Source organism: Herpailurus yagouaroundi, unplaced genomic scaffold (genome assembly GCF_014898765.1).
Source record: "Herpailurus yagouaroundi ecotype Mexico unplaced genomic scaffold, PumYag 140, whole genome shotgun sequence".
NCBI lineage: Eukaryota > Metazoa > Chordata > Mammalia > Carnivora > Felidae > Herpailurus > Herpailurus yagouaroundi.
In genome coordinates this window covers 16,175,852-16,196,232 of record NW_024412395.1, presented here as the reverse complement: position 1 = coordinate 16,196,232, position 20,381 = coordinate 16,175,852, and the positions used below count along the sequence as shown (strand labels likewise).

At 40.7% G+C, this 20,381-nt stretch overlaps 1 protein-coding gene across 8 annotated transcripts in view; it reads left to right on the top strand.

The window, feature by feature from the left end:
- Positions 1-20,381, top strand: part of NCKAP5 (NCK associated protein 5) — a 983,894-nt gene that overhangs the window by 911,773 nt on the left and 51,740 nt on the right. For 7 of the 8 annotated variants that reach the window (XM_040474891.1, XM_040474892.1, XM_040474890.1 and 4 more), the window contains 2 exons: positions 11,794-12,108; positions 14,877-15,013. In XM_040474891.1, the coding sequence (XP_040330825.1) occupies positions 11,794-12,108; positions 14,877-15,013 (452 nt within the window). Of the gene's footprint in view, positions 1-11,793; positions 12,109-14,876; positions 15,014-18,250; positions 18,384-20,381 lie in introns of all 8 variants that reach the window. The other variant, XM_040474895.1, reaches the window with a different exon arrangement.

Genomic DNA, 20,381 nt, shown 5'->3' with positions numbered 1-20,381 from the left:
CTCCGAGCCATCAGCCCAGAGCCTGACGCGGGGCTCGAACTCACGGACCGCAAGATCGTGACCTGGCTGAAGTCGGACGCTTAACCGACTGCGCCACCCAGGCGCCCCTAGAAATACATTTTATATTACAACATATACTTACCATTTCTGGTGTTTTTTTTTTTTTTTTCCTACATCCAGATTTTTACCTGATACTCATTTTCCATCTGCCTGTGAAAATACACTTAATGTTTCTTACACTAAAAATCCTCTGGCAATGAATTCACTCAGCTCTTGTTTGTTTTTAAAATATTTCTTTTTCCTTGATCTTTACAATAATTGAAAAGTTGATTAATTGAAATTAATTTTATAAGGTTAATAGTTTTTTTCCTCTCTCAGCACTTTAAAGATGTAATTCTACTGACTTCTGGATTATATAGCATCTGACATGAAGTCTACTGTCAGTTTTATTGTTGTTCTTCTGTAAAGTATCTTTATTTTCATTTGCTTTTAAGATTTGTCTTTATCATCAATGTTCAGCAACTTAATTATGATATGTCTTACTGGAGTTTTCTCCATATTGGTTCTGGTTGGGGTTCATTGAGTCTGTTAGATTTGGGGTTACAGTTTATCAAATATGGTAGATTTTTGGTTATTCCTTCACGTAAGTTTTCTTCTCTTTTCTCTTTTTCCTTTTGGAGCTCCAGTTATACATATTTAAACTACTTCATTTTGACTCTAAGGTCACTGATGCTCTATTTCTTTAAGTCTTTTTTCTCTATATACTTTATTTTGGATCATTTGTATTGTTATGTCTTCAAATTCACTGTTGGTTTTTTCTTTTCTGATATCTCTGCTAATCTGTTATAAATCCTAGATAGTGTATTTTTTTTTCCAATTTTAGTAGTTTTTTTCCTGTCTATAATTTTCATTGAGTATTTTTATTATTCTGATATCTCTTAATTATGTTCAAGTTTTACTTTATAACTTTGTACATATTTATAATATCTATAATATTTTAAGGTTCTTTGGGCGCCTGGGTGGCTCAGTTGGTTAAGCATCTGACTTCAGCTCAGGTCACAATCTCACGGTCCGTGAGTTCGAACCCCGCATCGGGCTCTGGGCTGATGGCTCAGAGCCTGGAGCCTGCTTCCAATTCTGTGTCTCCCTCTCTCTCTGCCCCTCCTCCATTCATGCTCTGTCTCTCTCTGTCTCAAAAATAAATAAACGTTAAAAAAAGATTAAAAAAAAAAAACACTTTAAGGTTCTTTATGATAATTTCATTATCTCTCATTAATGCTTTTGTTTCTATTGATTGATTTTTCTCCTGAACATCATTATCTCTTATCAATGCTTTTGTTTCTATTGATTGATTTTTCTCCTGATTACAGATCATATTTTTCCATTTTTTGCATGCCTAGTGCTTTTTGACTGGATGTCAGAAATTATAAATTTTACATTGTTGGGTGCCAGATTTCAGTAGTCCTATAAAAATTTTTGGACTTTGTTCTAGGATTCTTTTAAAAGTATTTGCAGATTAGTTTTATTTTTCAAGGCTTACTCTCAAGTTTTGTTCTTTGTTCAGGGAAACCTTTATTCAAAGTATAATTTAGCCTCATTATTAAGTATGTCCCTTCTTAGAACTCTAGCCTATAGCCCATATATTGGAAAGCCTAGCCTCCCTGAATGGTGGAAACATAAACTATTTTCAGCTTTATGTGAGCTCAAGAAATTATTTAACTTAGTGCTTCATAGTAATTGTTTCTCTGACATCATGAATGTAGTTACCTCATGCATGTTCAGATTAGTACAGGGCCAAAGACTTTAGGCATACCTCTGCTATTATCTTTTCTTTACAATATACAGCCCTGCAAATTCTAGCAACCTTGATCCCCACCCCACCCCACAAACGCACGCACCTATATTTATCTCTTCAATTCAGCAGGACCTGCAGGCTCTGTATTCCTTCTCTCTGTAGTTCAGTCTGGAAACGGTAGTCAGGAAGAAGGCTCGGGAGATTGTAGGGCTCACCTCATTTGTTTCCCATGATTTGGAGGTCAAGTCGTATGCTGCCTACTGTCCAATATCTGAAAAAGTGTTTAATAGCATTGTTGCAGTTAATACTTAATGGGCAGAAGCAAAAACCTCTCTGTATTTTTACCTATATCCATATCCATTGGTCTGTTGGATTTCATTACTTCTTTATTATCTTCCTGTAGAGACAACCATGGAATATTGGAGAGTGGAGAGTGGCAGCTGAAATGGAAAGATAGGCTCACATTAACCTCAGCCTTCTCTTCACCCACATTTCAACTGAAGTCCCATAAAAGAAAAATAAATGGTCCTTAAATATTCACTTAAAATAGATCACCATATAATAATTAAAATCCTGAACCAAGCAAGTAAGGTATGTTAAAGTGAATATTTAAAAAAAAAAAAGTTTAGGAGTATGAAGACTCAGGCTTTCTTCCTTTCTGCATATAATTTAAAAAATCATTGAGACTGATTAAATAGAGACAAATGGAGAAAAACATCTATGAACTTTACATTTGTATCTTTCTGGAGGCTTTCATTAAATATCTATAACTACAGTAATATGAACAAACTGAAATAATTTGCAATTTTAGAGCATGTAAAAAATTAATATAAAAAAAGTTTGGGTAATAATACATAAGATGCTTTAGCTCTTGTAAACATCTTTAATAAATTTTTATCTGTTATTAAGTTGATATGTCTTCATCTCCCCGTGTTTCTTTGTTTTTATATGCTTCTTGCCAAATCAAACTGTTTTGAATCTCTTCCTGCAACACCTTACCCCCAATTTATTTTCTTTCCTCCCTTCCCTCAGTTGCTTCATCAAAGCAGATATTATCTAGGCAGGTGAAATGGAGAATAGAGGCAGTAGTCCATATAATTCAGAAAACCTGATATGGAGTAAAAGAGATTTAGAGACACAGAATTACCCATAAGAGCCATCTGTGTCTATCAGATTCACCAGATAATTGTTTAACTTTTCACTTCCTTTGGCAGGACAGATATAGATGGAATGAATGTAGGAGAGAAGTTAGATTATTGAACAGATTCAAGGATAACCTTTGGGATGGATATGCTGTACTTTCTCTACAAGGAAATCATGATTTGCTAATTTGGGAATGTAATCTGAGAACATAATGAGTCTGCAAACAAAGGAGAATCTGTAAACATCATTTGTTTAGATATTTGACATGCCGTTCATGAGCACCAGTCCAAAAGTATATTTAAAGAAGATGCAGACAGCTAAGTTATAATTAGATTGGGAGGAAAAAAGGTGAGGATAGAGTAATTCTGTCATGGATAGAGAATGAACAAGGGTAACAGGAAACAAGAGGGAGAAATAAGCTCTCATTTCTCCAAATAAAACATTGTGATCACAGATCGGGGCTGGGACCATTGTGGTTCCACATTGTTATATTCTAGAAAGTTTGGCTAATGAGAGTACTGTGTTTGTGTTTTTTCTTTTAAGTTAGAATAATATCAAAGTAAAGAGGGCAAGACTTGACATATGGATAGGAAAGTGGTCAAGGGGTAGGCATTGCTTTTTAGGAGAGTTAGGAGGGATCTATGTGTATACTCATCATCTAAGACTTTGACCTGAAGTGGTGACTCCCAAAATAGGATGTAGGAGTCTGTGATCAAAGTTCCTAGATCAGCTGACCAATTCAAACAGATGCTGTCAGTTAAACCATACTGGTCATACTCTTCTTTATCACAGTAAATATTGCATACAAGTCTGAGCATAGTTTTATACAACAAGCATAGTAGCATAGCATGAAATGAAGGAATATGTGAAGATCTCAAGATTGCTCAGTCTGGGGGGGATATGAGAATAGAGATAATTATTAACATTTTTAAAATCAAGAAGGGTTTGGAAAGTTGCGTAACAAATCCCAAAATACTAGACCAAGACCACCCTCAGAACCTTAAACGTTGTTTTAGTGTCAGTGACAGGAAGGAACACATAGCAAGCAAAGGATTTTTTTTTCCTTCAAGGGTTTTACCAGCTGCGTATGGGACTAAATTCAAGAAGTATTTCCATGAATTGATGGTCTACATGGGCATTTAGAACCCATCTCTAACCTTCTCCAGTTTATATTCTTAAATGACATCTCACTACAGTATTTTATGTGATGTTACTATCAGATGCAGAATGTTTATTCACCAGAAACCAACCACAGTCTAAGGTGGCATTTCTTCTATGTCAGTTTAAATAACTTATCTTCATCTTTACAAAGAAATTCCATGGTCTGGTTTGTCCCTCTAATTTTTTGTCATGTTAATTTCCTGTATTCTTTCTCATATTCATTCCCTGTGTAATAGAATCCCAGACCCCCAACATCCAACATCCAGGTCTTCCTTTATATCAAAGAGAGTGTAGGGGAATGGAAAACAAATTCCCATTCTTCTATAAACTTTTCAAGTCTCAGAAAGCTTAAATCCACTTGGAATTCAGAGGCTGAGTATTCTCATGCATTCCAAAGCCATCAAATTGAATTTACTCTTCCAAAAGGTCATCTTAATGCCACAGCCAAAGTTACCCCATTGTTGTGAATAAATAGCCAATATAGTCATCTCTGACGACTTTGAAAAAACCATGGAGCCAACTCAGAGTGAATAACCTCCATGTAATTGTTGTGGCGTTGGCAACAGGATTATTTTTTTTTAACTTGTTTCAGTCATACAGATGAAGAGAAGGATGTGCAAATAAAGAGATCTGTTCTCCCATCTGTGGTTTAAATTTCTGGTGCCAACACCGCACGTAGCTTAAAGATGTTTAGGAACCTGGAGAGAACTCATACAAAGATTTATTTACATGACCACTTGCATTAGAAGAAAGCATGCCAATTAATAATGTGGCATGAATATTAAGCACCCATATAGACACCCTTTCTGGCTGGTGCATTGTATTGGATCCTCACTGCATTTCTGGGCTGAAACTTGTAGATAGGAATGAAATGCTCAAAGTAAAAAAGAGTTCGGATTTTAAATTTTCCACTTTTCTAGGATTTATTACTGCGTAAGAGGACAAAAATCAGTGGTTACTAAAGTAGTTTGTTCGATTCTGTGAGAGAGGGTAGATCACTGCCTGGGAGCAAGTACACTGTTTAGGATAGATGAGCCGTACCCTTGCTAACTGAAAATCATGGCTTACTAATTTTTGAATGTTCCCCGAGAATGTAATAAGTCTGTAGGTAAAGTGACATCAGTAAACATCATTCATCTAGGCTTTTAAAAAGCCTTTCAGATGCCAACTCCAAAATGGACTTCTTGAGAGAACAGACTCCACCTTTTCTATATATGAGGCAGCTTGCAGCCAACTCCAAGTACTTTGCTCGATCTTCACAATTGCTCATTAATGATTACAATCAGCTAACTGCCCCCCTCCCCACCCCACCCCCCACCCCCACCCCCCGGCCTAAGGAAATGGTTGCCAAAAGGTAATCTCTTAGGAAATAACCACAAGGTAGTTGTTTGGTAAAATGTACCCAGGTGCTGCAATAATATACTAACCACGCAGATGGAAATTTGATTTACCTTGGGCTCCATGACAGTGTATGTGAGGGGCCCCCACCTTTCCCTCACAACCACTTGTGAAACTTACAGAGCACCTGCTTTGTCATGAGCACTGTGCCAGGCTCATTACAAATGTGCTGTCATTGTATGCGGTCAGAATAGTTTCCAAACCCTGTTGTCACACAGTTAGCAGGTAGCCCCACAGGTCTTCAAGCCTTCTCTTTCCGGCTCTGAGGCCTGTTCCTTTCCACTTCACCTATTCTTTTTCACTTCATTCTTCTGAATATTCTGAGTAACTTAGAACTCAAGTCAGGTTTTGTCAAGCCTATTCTGTGAAATAATCTCTTTGGACAAATACATTAATAATACTAGGAATTTGAGTTTACAAACTCAAGCAATTAAGATTTGTGCCACAGGATCACAAAAATGTGTGAGAAAAGAGAATTGTGTGAGAAAACGTTCGAGACACTTTAATCCGTAGAGGAGAAGGCTGAGGGAAAATCAGCCACATTTTCCAAACACTCAAAATCATTGCTAATTCAGATTCCACCAACCTGGAAATTTATATTAACTGAAACAGTGCTGGAAATAAACTTTTCCCTTTGCAGCTATTTTTAAAGATAACATTACTGTGTAAAGAAATAGTACAAAACAAGTTTGGAAGAAGCCTAGACAATCCACATGAGAGAACAAATTGTTTTAAAAGAGAGAAACTCATTGTTTTGTGTAAATACATATAAGATGTTACTGCATAATCTCATCTACTCACTACAAATGTTCCCAGGAACTTGACTCTATAAGAGCTTAGTTCTTACAGTACTAAGGGCACTGATGTCAAGTGCGACTCCAGCACTCAGCATGGCATCAAGAATTCCTGAGGATGAGGGCCAGGGTGATGATGCCACTCTGGCTCCTGTTAGATCTGAAACCTTCAGACCAGTGATGCTCTGGGGTGTGGAGGAGGAGGGGCAGGAGACTGAGGAGGACACCGAAACATCATCCCAGGAGCTGTCCTTTGTCTTGGTCATGGACTCTTGTTCTAACGGCTTGGAAGTCTTAAGAAATTGGTCTTTAAAATATCCAATAATTCTCAATGATCTTACCCTCTGGCTATCTGAATTAATGAAGTCTGGCTGTATGTGAAAAATAGCTATACAGAAGAAGGAAGTCAGCTATTTTCTTTGGTTGCTAGAGTCAGAACAAAAGGCAGCCGATTGGGATTTCAAAAGGAAAGCTTCATATTCAATTTAATTTCAGAAAGAATTTTCTAAAGATTAGAGCTGTTTTTTTTTCTTCTCCACCCATTCTTTTCATTACACTCAGTGAGAACTATCTATGTGTCAGGTGCTGTGCTGAGCACTGATGATGGAGAATATTTGATCAGCCTATTATTATTATCAGCTCTATCAGCATATAATTACCATACTGTTGAAAAAAGAAAATATAGAATCAGGAATGGACTTATATAAGAAATTAATAAGATCCAGTCTGCCCCCAGGATGTTTACAGTCTAATAACATTGATTTTGAGAATTGTGCTATCTTCTGAATGTTAGCTCTGTGCCTGCTCCAGGCACCATGCTATGTGTATTAGGTGCTATGTTTCTAGTCCTCAGTGCTCCCCCATGAAGAAGGCTGTATGATCTAATTTTCAGATTGGAAAACTAAAACCACCTGCTGAGGCTTCTGGTACAAGGAGCATTAAGTGCTAATGCTCCTTGGTGAACTGAGTGGGGATTTTACATTGTGCACCCTAAGTTAACAGTTGACAAATCTGCAGTAGAAAGGTTTCTCCAGAATTTCTTCTCTGCCACCATCCAATGCAGAACCTCGCCCTTTCTGGCTACTCACCCACTCATGGGCTGCTTTTCTCCCGTTTATGTACAGTAAAGTTCCCCTGTACTGAAGCTTTGATGCCAGACAGTATTCCTAACCCAAGGACTCTGAGCTTTTTTCCCAAAGAATGAGGGCATAGAAATTTCTGTATCAGCTGCTAAGAGACCAAAAAGGTATCCATCTCCTTGCCTGCCAGAGATCTACAAGGTGGTAGATTCGAGGGGTGAGCAAAAGATTCTGAATCCATCCTGTAAAAGATTCCCTGCCATTCTGCTGCTGACACCCTAAATGGGACTCAGGGGTGCTGAGATGGTGAGCCCTCAGCTCTCAAGTAGCCAGTGTTTTCCTTGGTGTAGCCAGTGTTTTCCTCAGTGAGCTACAATTTTCTGTATGTGCCATGACTTTAAAAGGACTGGGAAGCACCACTGTGAGTCATTGATGAAATGTCTAGGGCTGGTTGGTACCCATAAGTGAGAGAACTTAACCTTGGGAGAATGGGAGATAAAGGCAAATGGGACAATGAGAAGTACATGGAAGGGCTGACCAGGGTCACAAGAGTGATTGGTGACCTTGGAAGAATGAAACCTGCTGGTCCATCCAGAGACCCAACCCTTGAACTCATTAGCAAGGCCCTGTTGGCATCTGTTCTCACAGCCACAAATGTGAACTTAGTCTTGTCAAGATCTAGACTGTCAACTCATTTGAGATGCAAGGTCAGCTTGCCACTTTGAACTTTGTTCCTATCACAGCCATTTAATTACGTTGTGGTTCTTATAATTCTCTCAGAAAAAAAAAAACTGACTTCAGAAGTACAATATCTTATACTTTCTCAGATTACAGTATTTTTATGAACTGTGAGAAACTTACAGCACCTTAAAGAAAGTACATAACAAAGGGGTCAGCATTTTTCAATATAAACTCCACCTCCAAAGGTTGATGCAATTCTGGAGAAATTTGCTTGAGGGTGAAACTTGGCATATGGTGTCTGAGTCCCTGACTGTCTACACCTCTTTTCATAGGTACTTACAAATGAGTTCTTCAAATTCACTACATTTGGCATCTGTAATTATTAGAAATAAAAAATGACTTTAATAGCAAGTGGTTTGTGAGTTTAGTGTCACACACTTCTCAGAGAATCTGAGAACTCAGGAATACCAAAAGTCCTGTTTTATATATTCTGGTATGACAGTATTGTAAAAGGAAAGAAGGGAAAGAAAAATGATTTAAGGAGACAGAAACCAGAAAATTTTGGTATTTTCCCAAGAGTACCATACTTAAACAGCCTTCATCATTTTTCCTACCCAATACCCCTCCTTACCCTATTTTCTGTCTTGTGTTATAGGCCAGGCCAGCACACACAGGCTTTGGTGTCTGTGGCTTTTCCCCAGAAGCTCACTAAAGAGGCAGCCATGGATCTCATTTTGCTTTTTGAGTCTCCATTTGAGAGGATTGGATTCAGTGCTCCCCATCAAATACTTGTAGGGGAGAGAGTTCTTAGACAAAGTCAGAAAAACTGCCCTTGAAGACAATGCCTATCACCTAGTCCAGAGAGCAAAGATTAAGGCCAGAAAAATGTTGGCATGGAAGTCTATGGATGCAACTGAAGAAGGCAGAGGGAAGAGTTACTGAGCAATAGTGGTTCTCAGGAACCATGCAGATCAGGGCGTGCAGGCATCTTGCATGATGGGGCAGCAACCACCTAGACACAGAGAATGTCAACAGTAGATTCAGACCTCAGGATGGGGAGCAGGAGAACCAGCTAGAATTCAGGCACCTGCTCCAATTCCATAGGAGAAGCTGAACTCCTGCTTAGGAGCAGAGGGGCATTCTGTGAGCTTTGCATTCACAAGGCTGCCTCAATGGCTATTAAACGAGTGGACCCCACATCTGGATTTATCCGTACTTTGGGCAAGTATCAGGATAGCTTGATGGTTAAGAGCATGGTCTTTGTAAATACATCTGACTGGATTCAAATCCAAACTCTTTTTTTATAGTTCAAGGCCTTGGGCAAGTTACTTGGACCTTTTGAGCTATGATTCCTCATTTGTAGATGGTGATAGTAGTTCTTACCTTATAAGGTTGGAAGATGAAGACTGATGCAAAGAAAGGAGTAAAGTCCTTTGGCCACAATAAGTAACCGGATTTGATGATGCATGCCCACAAAAGGAAAAGAGCTCCACCTGCCTCCTCCTGCTGAGCACTCTTTAGTTCAGGTGCAGTCCTGAAGGTGCTGGGAGTAAATTATTACAGGAGGTAGCCTGGGGCACGTGGAGACTAACACACCTCCGCTGCTGTGTGCCATGAGTCCATTTCCCATTCCCGGACACTGGACCAGTTCTGATGAAGACCCACGTGCTCCTGTATGATATTGAAGTAGTTCAGCCTCTTAGAATTGCCCCAAGTACAACGCACAGATATGCTAAAGCCGAGGGGTTTTGTGTTTCTAGGCTAAAATGAAAAAAGGACCTCAAATTCTGAATAGCAGGGTCTTTTTTTTGAACTCTTCTGGTAATGCCTCCCCATGCAAACATCTGTTCATTTTCAAAAAGGCCCTTCTGTAACAATCAGGTCCCCTTAATTGAGGAGAAAATGAATGGAGAGGATAAAGAATAATCTTTAAAATTGATAGAGAATAAAGCTGCCCAGGTGGAGGCCTTGAAATGAATGGAGCTAAAACTTAGCCCTTGTGATCCTGCAAAACAAAAGCCTAACCCAGAACATAGTCATATGAATCAAGGCCCCTGCAATCCCTAACCAGTATCTGAGATCAGATGGCATAGGAGATGGCTAAATGCAAGAGCATATCTGCATCTTCCCACTAAATATCCCTTTGAAAACAGAAGCTTCTCCTTTGATAGGGACTGTCTTCCCAGTGCTTCCAAAACCAGCATCAAACCTACTAGAACTTACAACAACCACGTCTGTCCACACCCCTACCCTTTTGTTTTTTTACCTTACTATTGGGAAATTCCCAGAATTCTTCCACTCATTTACAGCAAAGAGTTTTTGAGGAAGAGGGTAGGGAATGGACAGATTTGGGAATTCTGATACTAGTTGCTCAGCATCAAAGGCGATTATGTAAGAAAAGCACTGATGGATAAACTATCTGCTAATATCTAATATATATACTAAGTATTTTGTGTATGTCACTGTTCATTATTTAATTCCTCCAGCCACTTCACAGTATGCTTGGTGTCATTCTCAATTCTAGAAATTTGCTGGCAAACATTTTTATCCTCACAGCAATCCTGTGAGGAACCTGAGACCTCAAGAGGTTAAGAATCCTGTGTTGGGGTCATGTAATAGTTATTGACTTTACCACTTTCCAAACCATTGTTCACTGTAAAATATTCACTGTTGAGCCTCTTGATGCAAAGATTATGCCCTATTCCGTTATATTATCTGCCATGCCTAAAAGGGTGCTGAATTGTGCCTCTTACTTAGTCTTAGATGTATAAGCTGCTGACAAAAACTTTACTAAGGATGCTTTATTCGAAGATTGTCATATAAACATGAGACTTTTGGGGTAACAAACAGATCTTGGAAGCTGTCTCATTGGCTTTGGCAAATCATACCACCATTTTAGAAGTGAAATACATAATAAATTTTTCAGATACTGAATTTTTATCTGTGTATAAAATTTCTTAAAGATGAGACACAGCAGAATATGTTACCCCCATATGGTGAAACCAACTTGATTTGTTTTAGGGAGTAGTGAGATCTCTGGGAGTGACAAGATATCCGAAGGTACTGATGGGTTTTGTCACTGCATAAAGTCACTGAAAGACATGAAGTGGCTCTGTGGTCTTCTCAACAAATTGACTTCAAATGGCACTTGGGCCAAATGAAGCCCACTTGATACAGTGATGTTATCATGGGTAAGGTATGTTTGGGGATGATCCCTGTAGCATGTGAATTACTTGCCCTCACAATTAAATTTGAGAGGCCAGAGACTCCGTTAACTGACAAGTGGATGATAATTCATGTAAGAGATGCACAATTACCTTTGTCAGGACATCACTTCAATGTGTTATGTGTGCTCATTACTCATCATATTTCGGTTAATAAATTTCACCTAATTGGTTGAAGTCATATGATTCCCAGTTGAAATAAAGCTTACCAAAAATATGTTTTGGTCTCTAATGACTGTTCTTTTTGTATGATAATTCTGGAGAACCAGCCAGGAAAATGTATATGTGACTCTCACTGCCAGGAATGGCTGGCTGCCTTACCTCATATTAAATGAAGGGAGTATCTCCATGTTTAATTAAATCTTATGATGCCACTCACTGGAAATTTACTACCCCATTAATAGTATTTCTTCCTTCTAGATATCTCCCTTCCTCCAGATTAGATACAAATGCCTGTGATACTTTTATTCCTTTGTGTGAATATTCTTTAATCCTCACTATGTTGTTACTTTGTCTAGAATCAAACTGCCTGATGAGGACACTGGACAGTGGGATCGGAACCTTCCCACTCCCAGACTCTGGAAATCGCTCCACAGGACGGTACATATGCCACCCAGACTCCCCAGAGGACACCGAACCCATCCTGCCTCTCCAGCCAACACTTTGTGCATCTTCCTCTATCAGAGCTCAGACCCTTGAACGAGAAGTGCCTTCCTCTGCAGACAGCCATGTCTCTGCAGATAATGCCATTGTTCATTCCACATCCGACCCCATCATGACCACCAGGGGGATGGGTCCTCTTGAAAGTCGCCTCCCCAAACCAGCCTCCTCAGGTAAAACACCTATGACCTTCCAAATTAGATTGTTTCCACACCAAAATAATGCACTTGCTAAAAAACAAACAAAAAAAAAATGGAAAACATGCAGCAGAGAAGGTTTCCACCAGGTCAGTCAGTGACCTCTGCCCAATGGAAACGTGGATACATGAAAATCCCTGTAAATCCTCAACCAAAAAGTAAAAAGACGACTATTAAACATCATCTACTCTTAGCATTACATTAAAGAGTGTACACACATATAAAGGAAACAAGCATCTAAGCACAGGTATATGGATATATAAATTGATTAAGAGAAAAAAAAAAAAAAACACAACATACCCATAGGATTTTATCTTGTAAAACCTAAATCTGAATATAGACCAGGTTAGCCTCAAGACATAAATTTAGCTGAAATGTTGTTTGCCCTCTAACCAGAAATGTATGTCTTCTGACATATTCCCATCCTGCTCAAATATATTTATATGTTGAACTATAAAAAACTTTGTTTGATATCTCAGCAGTAGATTGTGCATTAGCTGCAATGCAGTGGAATGAGCCTCTGCACTGAGATGTACCGCCCTTCGTCACCGTCAATTGAAACAAGCTTCCATGATTAAAGACAGGAGCAGGCTAAGGGTCAAAGTTTTTTTTTTTTCATTGTTCCCTCAAGATTAAAAATATTTATTGCAGTGCAGGATGATACTAAATAATTTTTAACTTGCATGGCTTATGTTGCATTTATGACGTGCATAAGCATATGAACGAGAACTCTAAACACTTTCTTTTATAATTTGATGACTAGAAAGGAGCCACAAGTAGAAATTATACTATAGGCTTTTGAGAAATTAGAAAAGAAGGCATTTAATTAAATATCTTTGAATAAATGTGATTGAGCTAATCCCATGGCTGAGTTCTTCATACAATAATACTAACTGCCATGAATGTTTCATCACAAACTTCTGCTCGTTTCAAGCCAAGGCTACATTTTAAAAGGCTGTAATGCATATTATTTTTTAAATAAATGCATTGTTAATTAATGACACAGCCTCCAGAGATTCAGGGGCAAGATCTTAGTTATAGATTATATGCTCCATGCTTGAATAGTCACATGTGTGACCTCAATTCAGCGGCGGGCTGCCAAGTAGACTTCATGATTAAACACTGTCATTATAACAAATTGAATAGAAACCACAAGACTTGAATTGCTTCATAAGAAGGGGATTGGAAGGAGATTGTTCTGATCTTGCTGCTAATATCCACTGTGCTGGATTTTGGAGGTTTGTGTCTTAATTAAATTGTCATGAAGAGTTATAAAAAAGTAGTATATGGTAGAGAGTGAGGTCAACATAACTGCAGGGTATTTTTGTGTCTCCCACCCCAAAGCTTCCTATCTATCAATGATGCCATCACTGTGGTCCAGAGGTAGGGCTGCCTTTCCAAGGCTTCTCTTTTCTCTATGGCCATTGGTTACTCAATTAAAAAGCCAGGGAATGGAAAACCAGCTGGAACAAAAGGAGAGTGAGGTTATTCCTGCCTAGAGGAGGAGTCACTTCCTGTTTAATTCCTGTATTTGTTTTCTTTGTTTTTTTTTAATTTTTTTAATCTTTATTTATTTTTGAGAGAGAGACAGAATGTGAACAGGTGAGGAGCAGAGAAAGAGGGAGACATAGAATCCAAAGCAGGCTCCAGGCTCGAGCTGTCAGCACAGAGCCCGACATGGGGCTTGAACTCATGAACCGTGAGTTCATGACCTGAGCTGAAGTCAGATGCTCAACAGACTGAGCCACCTAGGCTCCCCTAATGCCTGTGTTTGAATTGGTTTTTCACTTATTCCCCTATCAAAAATAGAGGTAACTGTACAAACCTCTCAGTGCTGATGAAAATACAATTACTTCACTTCTGCTCACAAGCAGAATGCTGTTGAGAGGCTATCACAGCATGTCCTGTCGGTAATCACTGAGGCTGGAGGATAATAATAGCAATTCTCCTTTCTGGCACAAGGAAGGAGTACACTCTGCAGGTTAATCTACTATTAAGGGTAATGGAGGCACTTTCTTTAATCATTCCCTGCTAATTACGCCCTTGCTACTCAAAGTGTGATCCATCGGCTAGTTGGGATCAGGATCGCCTGGGAGCTTTTCAGAAATGGAGACTTTCAGACCCGCACTCTAGACCTCCTGATTCAGAATCTGCAATTTAATAAAAACTCGGCTGGTGTGTATGCACATAAAAGCTTGAGAAGCACTGCCCTGCCAGATCTTTAAGAGCAAAGTTTCCCGTTGTACATTATGAGTGCATTGGGAATGACCATAATGAGTATTCTAGGAAAATAAGGGTTCCCTGCCCAAGTATCTTTGGGAAGGGCTTCTAATTCAAATCCTGTTTTTGGACATCATGACAACTTCCAGTAGCACAATGAAGGTTCTGAGAAGTGATCCAAAAAGGAAACCTGTTCGTTATTTGATGGATAACACTATTTGAGGACTAATCATTGTTTCCCAAATGATTTTTCCCCCTAACCTCTTCCTAATGTGAAAAGTCTATCAACGTTTTGTGGGAAAGTTTGCCTTCAGCTCTCCAAGGTGGACATCCTCTACAGATACACACAACATGCAATGCAGATGTTTAATTAGCACAGATTTACAGGGGACAGAATGTTGGGCTACCCAGCTTTGAGTGTATTTGGACTTTTTTTTTCTTGAATGTCTCCCTCACTTCCCTCCCTGAACTTGTAAAGAGTTGAAGAAAGCTGATTGTGGTTTGACGTACATTTTCTCATTTAGGAAAAATCAATTCCCAAAAGCAGAATGAAGCAGAGCCAAGGCCTCAGACCGGCTCGTCATTTGAATATGCCGAAAACACAATGGCAACTGAGCAGCTTCCAGACTGGGGCTGTGCAGCCCCCACGGCTGAGACCCAGGTAAGGGAGAGGCTGACAGAAGGGTACCTCCACTTATTGCCCCAACGGTGAACAATGATCTCCTTAAACACTTTTACAATAGATTCAACTTTTGAATCAAATTTGCCATTGGCTCGGTGAATAAAAACTAAGGTCCAGAGCTCACCTTTTTGCCTGAATTATTAAGTGATAGCATGGATTGTTTGGAGGAAGTGAAACGCCTCCACAGACCTGCGCCTAGATTCTTGAGGCATAGATGATCTGTCCAGACTAGGTGGCATAGAACTTTCCCAAGATAAGAACACCACTAAGAATGATTCAGTGATACTTTTTCATTATTTTCTTCTTACTTTTTAACCTTTACCTTGCTCCTATGAGACAGATAAAGGAGGTATAATTATACTTATTTTAGGGAGGAATAAACTGAGGTCTGGGGTAGGCCAGTGACTTGCCAGTGTCAGAGTGTCAGTGAGATCTCTGTGTCTTCAGTCCCGTCGTTTTGCTATGGGATCTTCATCCACCCTGAGATGGCACACATATGCCTCCTGATGTGTGATTGGACCTGGGAAGTTGCTCATGGCTCAAGGACATTCTATCATCCCTTGGGGTTACCTGATATTCTCTTCTAGGCTTCCTCCTGTTTACCTTTTCCAGCTAGTTACCTGGGCCATATTCAAACTGTTCGCTGTTTCTCAACTTCCTGGGGGTGGGCCCCTTCAGTGTCTTTGGTGGCACCTGGTAGTGACACGGTGGGGGAAGAGGAACATATGGATCAATTATCAGAGTTTCCCCCACCCTTCCTTGACTCTTCCCACTCCTGCTGCCTTTGCCTCTCCCAATCGTGGCATTAGGCGCACCCATTGCTATTTCTACTAGAGTTTCTACCAACTTATGTTGAGAAGATAACCAAATTAGCCCACATCTGGGGTCCCCCACAGTCACTGGGGCCGAACCTTCTTTCAGCCTTTAGCACTTCAGCATGGTGTTATGGAAAAGGAGAGAGAGAGAGAGACCCTCTGGGCCCAGAGTCTCAATTTACAGCAGAGAACACACTCCAGAGAGAAGCTGGACCATGCTCAGGGTCCACAGGAAAGGAGTCAGGACTAGAATTCAGCCCTCAGAATTCCATGTCTAACACTCAGAAGGGTAGCCTCTCTAGAGCAGGAGCCTAAATGGGAAAAGAGTAAGCCAGTGTACTTTATCATGCCTTAATTTAAAATTTGTTTTAAGTTTATTTATTTTTGACAGAGACAGAGCGTGAGCATGAGCTGGGGAGGTGCAGAGAGAGAGAGAGGGAGACACAGAATCTGAAGTAGGCTCCAGGCTCCAAGCTGTCAGCACAGAGCCTGACGCGGGGCCTGAACTCATGAACTGTGAGATCATGACCTGGGCCGAAGTCGGACATTTAACCGACTGAGCCACCCAGTGCCCCTATCACGCCTTAATTTAAACATAAAAATGTTAAGACTGCTCCAAATCAATGATTCCCAAATTTGAGTGGGCATCAGAATCACCTGGACAGCTATAGATCCATGCATACCATGTCCGATTTGGTACTGTTGGGTTGAGGTCCAAGCATTTCTGACAGATTCCCAGGTGATGCTGATGCTGCTGGTCCATGGGCTGTCCCAAGGACTCTGTGCTTGCTTTGGGAACTGGAAAGTTGAGAAAACCCTAAAGACACCCAGAGTTGGAAGGGAAATCATTCAAAACCAACAGGTGGTGACAGTGGCAAAGAGGTTTAGGCAAGTCCAAGAAAGTAAATGTAATAACAACTGAGTGCCAGCCCAGGGACTGCTGTCCCCCTGTATGTGAGTGAAGAACACTCTTCCCCCAACATATATGCCCACCAAATACATACCCCTCTCTGGGGTTCTCTCCCTCATCCTGCCCCAGCTCTGCCCACTGGAAATCCTGCTCTGATTTGAGAGAGTGATTGCTGTGGCTTGGAACTTAGAACCCTGCTTTGCTGACTACCAGGGAAGGAAATTTAGAAGCAAGAGTTAGCTTATATTTCTAGCACCATCACAGTGCCTGGTTCCACTAGTGTTTATTGAATGGAGAGATGAAAATGTGCATCTCATCATACCCAGAAAATGTTACTGGGGTCCTGCTGGAACTCTAGATGTGGGGCTCCCGTAGAACCACAGCCAGGACACTTATCCATGAGGACATCATCCTTGCTGGGCTACCGGTATCTCTTGTATTGAGCTCTGTAACCCCAGAGACTAGCACACCTCTTGGCACAGAATAGACACTCAATAAACATTTGTTAAATGGGTGAATGAATGAATACATGAATGAAGGTATAAAGGAAATGAATTGTTGCTTGAACTTGTAACCCTAACTGAGGGAGCTTACATCCTAAAATGAGTTTTTATAATTTCCAACTGAATGACATCCTCCCTAACAGACTTTAGAGACCCATCCCATACATCTGTACCTGAACTGTCTAGGATGGGTGAGGTATAATAGGCTCTAACGGGAAAGCCTTCAAACCTAAAAGACATTCTTTTATAATTCCGTACACCGGGTTGCAATCTTGGATCTAGTATTCTGATTCTATGCACAAAGGGGAAATGGTTTGTACACCATCAACCACCTCAGCAATTCCTGGCAGGGCCGCATCACCACACCAGTGATGTCTCAAGAGTCAGGCTGTGTGTGTATGTGAGCAAGAGGGGAGACTGAGTCCCTCAACCCATGAACTTTCACTCGATTCAAGGATTATATCGGGTTAGCAATCACACACTTCTAAAGGCTCCTGTCCTTTCAAGGGGTAGAAGAAAATTATAAATTAGGCAAGCATGCATTCTTTTGTGCTTAAGGTTGATTTTTTTCATACCCTCTGATACTCGAAAGCCAATGCTGAGATCAGTTAAACAAATAAGCCATTAGGCTTAAAAGAGCAGCTCATAATAGGCACTTGAGAAAAATAAGACCCCATAAAGAAGGGTACAAAATGCAGAGCAGGTAAATGCAAGGACTTTCCTCTGCTTGGGACAATGGCTTCCGAGTGGTCAATGGCTTCATTACCACAGCCCTGTTTCTGCAGCTCCAATAATTGAGTAAACTGTGCCAGCTCGGCGTGAGGCAGATAGAAAGGAAAAGCAGAGTTGTTCTTGGGGGTGGGGCAGCAGAATGGAATTCTGTGCGCACCATGACAGCCAACTGTGAACTGTTTGCCATTCTCATAGGATGTTCTGCCCCGTTTTGACTTGCGTGAATAATCTTAACAGTCTCGTATTACTTATTCAGGACAAGGTACCCAGAATGTGTGCGTACTCTGCCAGTGGTGGCAGTGATAGTGACAGTGACCTGCACTATGGAAATAATGGTTTTGGAGCTGGAAGGGGCAAGTTAGTGAAAGCAATGAAGAGCGCCACCCAAGGTAATTTCTGGGAGCACCTGGGCATTCGGGGCTCCTCTCTCTCTGGGAAGCCGCTGATTCTGCCTTTCACAGTACTCTGCCTCCATGCCCCCACCCTTGACTTTACATCTTAGCCCCGCGTTTTGTCCTGAGATCTAATTTTCTGCTATGTACAGAAGATTGTCTATGTGTATCAATTTGTTTTCTGGTATAATCTTCATGACATTTCAGTGCAGTCTATAAGGATTTTATTTCCAAATCTGGCATCTCCCAAAAAGTCTCCAATTGAGTTATCTCTGTAATGAAGGAATGACTAGAAAGATAACTTTGTTCTTAATTACATCCTCTGGCAAGTTAAATCATCCAGTGAGCCATGGATGGAGTCTTCCAGGCTTTTTACTAATATCGTGCTGTGTAGCTCTGCACCTGTGAGCCATGCCGTTATGAACAGATCTGTTTCTGAAGTTCAGACTTGCTCACTGTATTTTCTTCTTGAATCAGAATTGGCAGCAGAAAAACCATCATCCCTAGGCATTTAAAAATGTGTATATTCAGATGGCCTTTCCTTATAGCTACAGGAGGACAAATGGACCCATAACACAAACTGGGATCTGGGATCTACTTTCCTTGTAATCTACTCTGGATTGTCCAAAGTATTTCAGTAATGCAATGGAGAATCATTTTGTCATACTAATCAACGTTTTTTCTAATACTAATTTATCAATTATATGATGAAAGCATGACTTTCTTTTTTAAAACAAGACTGCTATATTGCTTTAGGGAAAACCTATCAAGCATGTGTGTTTCCAGTTTCCAAGAGTCTTGGCAACATAACATATGGGCCTATTCTGGCTATGCCATTCTGAGGACTTTGCTTCTTCTCTGATAGACATGAATGGGATCTTTAGATGACCTTGGGCAGAGGAGAGGCATAACCTGAGATATTTCCAAAGGATCACTCTGGCTGCCATGTCATGAAGACTGAAGAAGCAAGATCAGCTCAGAGGCTAGCTATTATAGTCATCCAGGCAAGAGATGTTAGTGACTGGGACAGGGTGGTCTCAGTGAAAGGAGTGACCAGCACTGGCCATTAACCTGAGCCTCCAATTTGTTCCTTGCTTCCTACTAGTCATCTGAGAAGCAAGACCAATGGTTAAGTCATACAAAGTCTTACCAGGAAGGAAGTGACAAATACCCCTGGCATAGTAGTTAGGTTGTTGTCCCCCCATTTGTTGTCCTTGCTGCTCCCTGTGGTTTGTCAGTGCCCCTCTGGTTGTGGCAGAGAAAGGGGAAGGGAAGGTCATTGTTATGAGACTGCCCAGAAGACACCTAGGGGCAGGCCAGCTCCTTGTCCAAGCTTTTCCCTTGAACTTACTGTGGGTCCACAGTGACTCACTTCACCTCCAGCTAACTTGACCTTTAGCTGCTCCATTAAAGAATGATTTCCGGGGCGCCTGGGTGGCGCAGTCGGTTAGGCGTCCGACTTCAGCCAGGTCACGATCTCGCGGTCCGTGAGTTCGAGCCCCGCGTCGGGCTCTGGGCTGATGGCTCAGAGCCTGGAGCCTGTTTCTGATTCTGTGTCTCCCTCTCTCTCTGCCCCTCCCCCGTTCATGCTCTGTCTCTCTCTGTCCCAAAAATAAATAAACGTTGAAAAAAAAATTTAAAAAAAGAATGATTTCCACGGCCCCCTCCAAGTCCAAAATTCCATTTATTTATTGAACAAATATTTATTGAAAGCTTCCTCTGGGCCAGCTCTCCAGCAGTGAGTATCTAGACAAAATTCCCCGCCAGAGAGTAAACAATAGATATGATTAACTACTAAATGCATATCATTTACTGAAAGGAGATAAGTGCTGTGGAAAAGACAAGGTGAAGCAGGGTGGGGTACGGGAGGGCAGGACTCCCTGGGGGGAGGTTAACATTTTTAAAAGGTGTCTAAATAAGCCTCACTGAGAAGGTGGTGTTTGAGATTGGAAGGAGTAGAGGGAGTGAACCAGGAGGACATATGGGGGAAAAGCA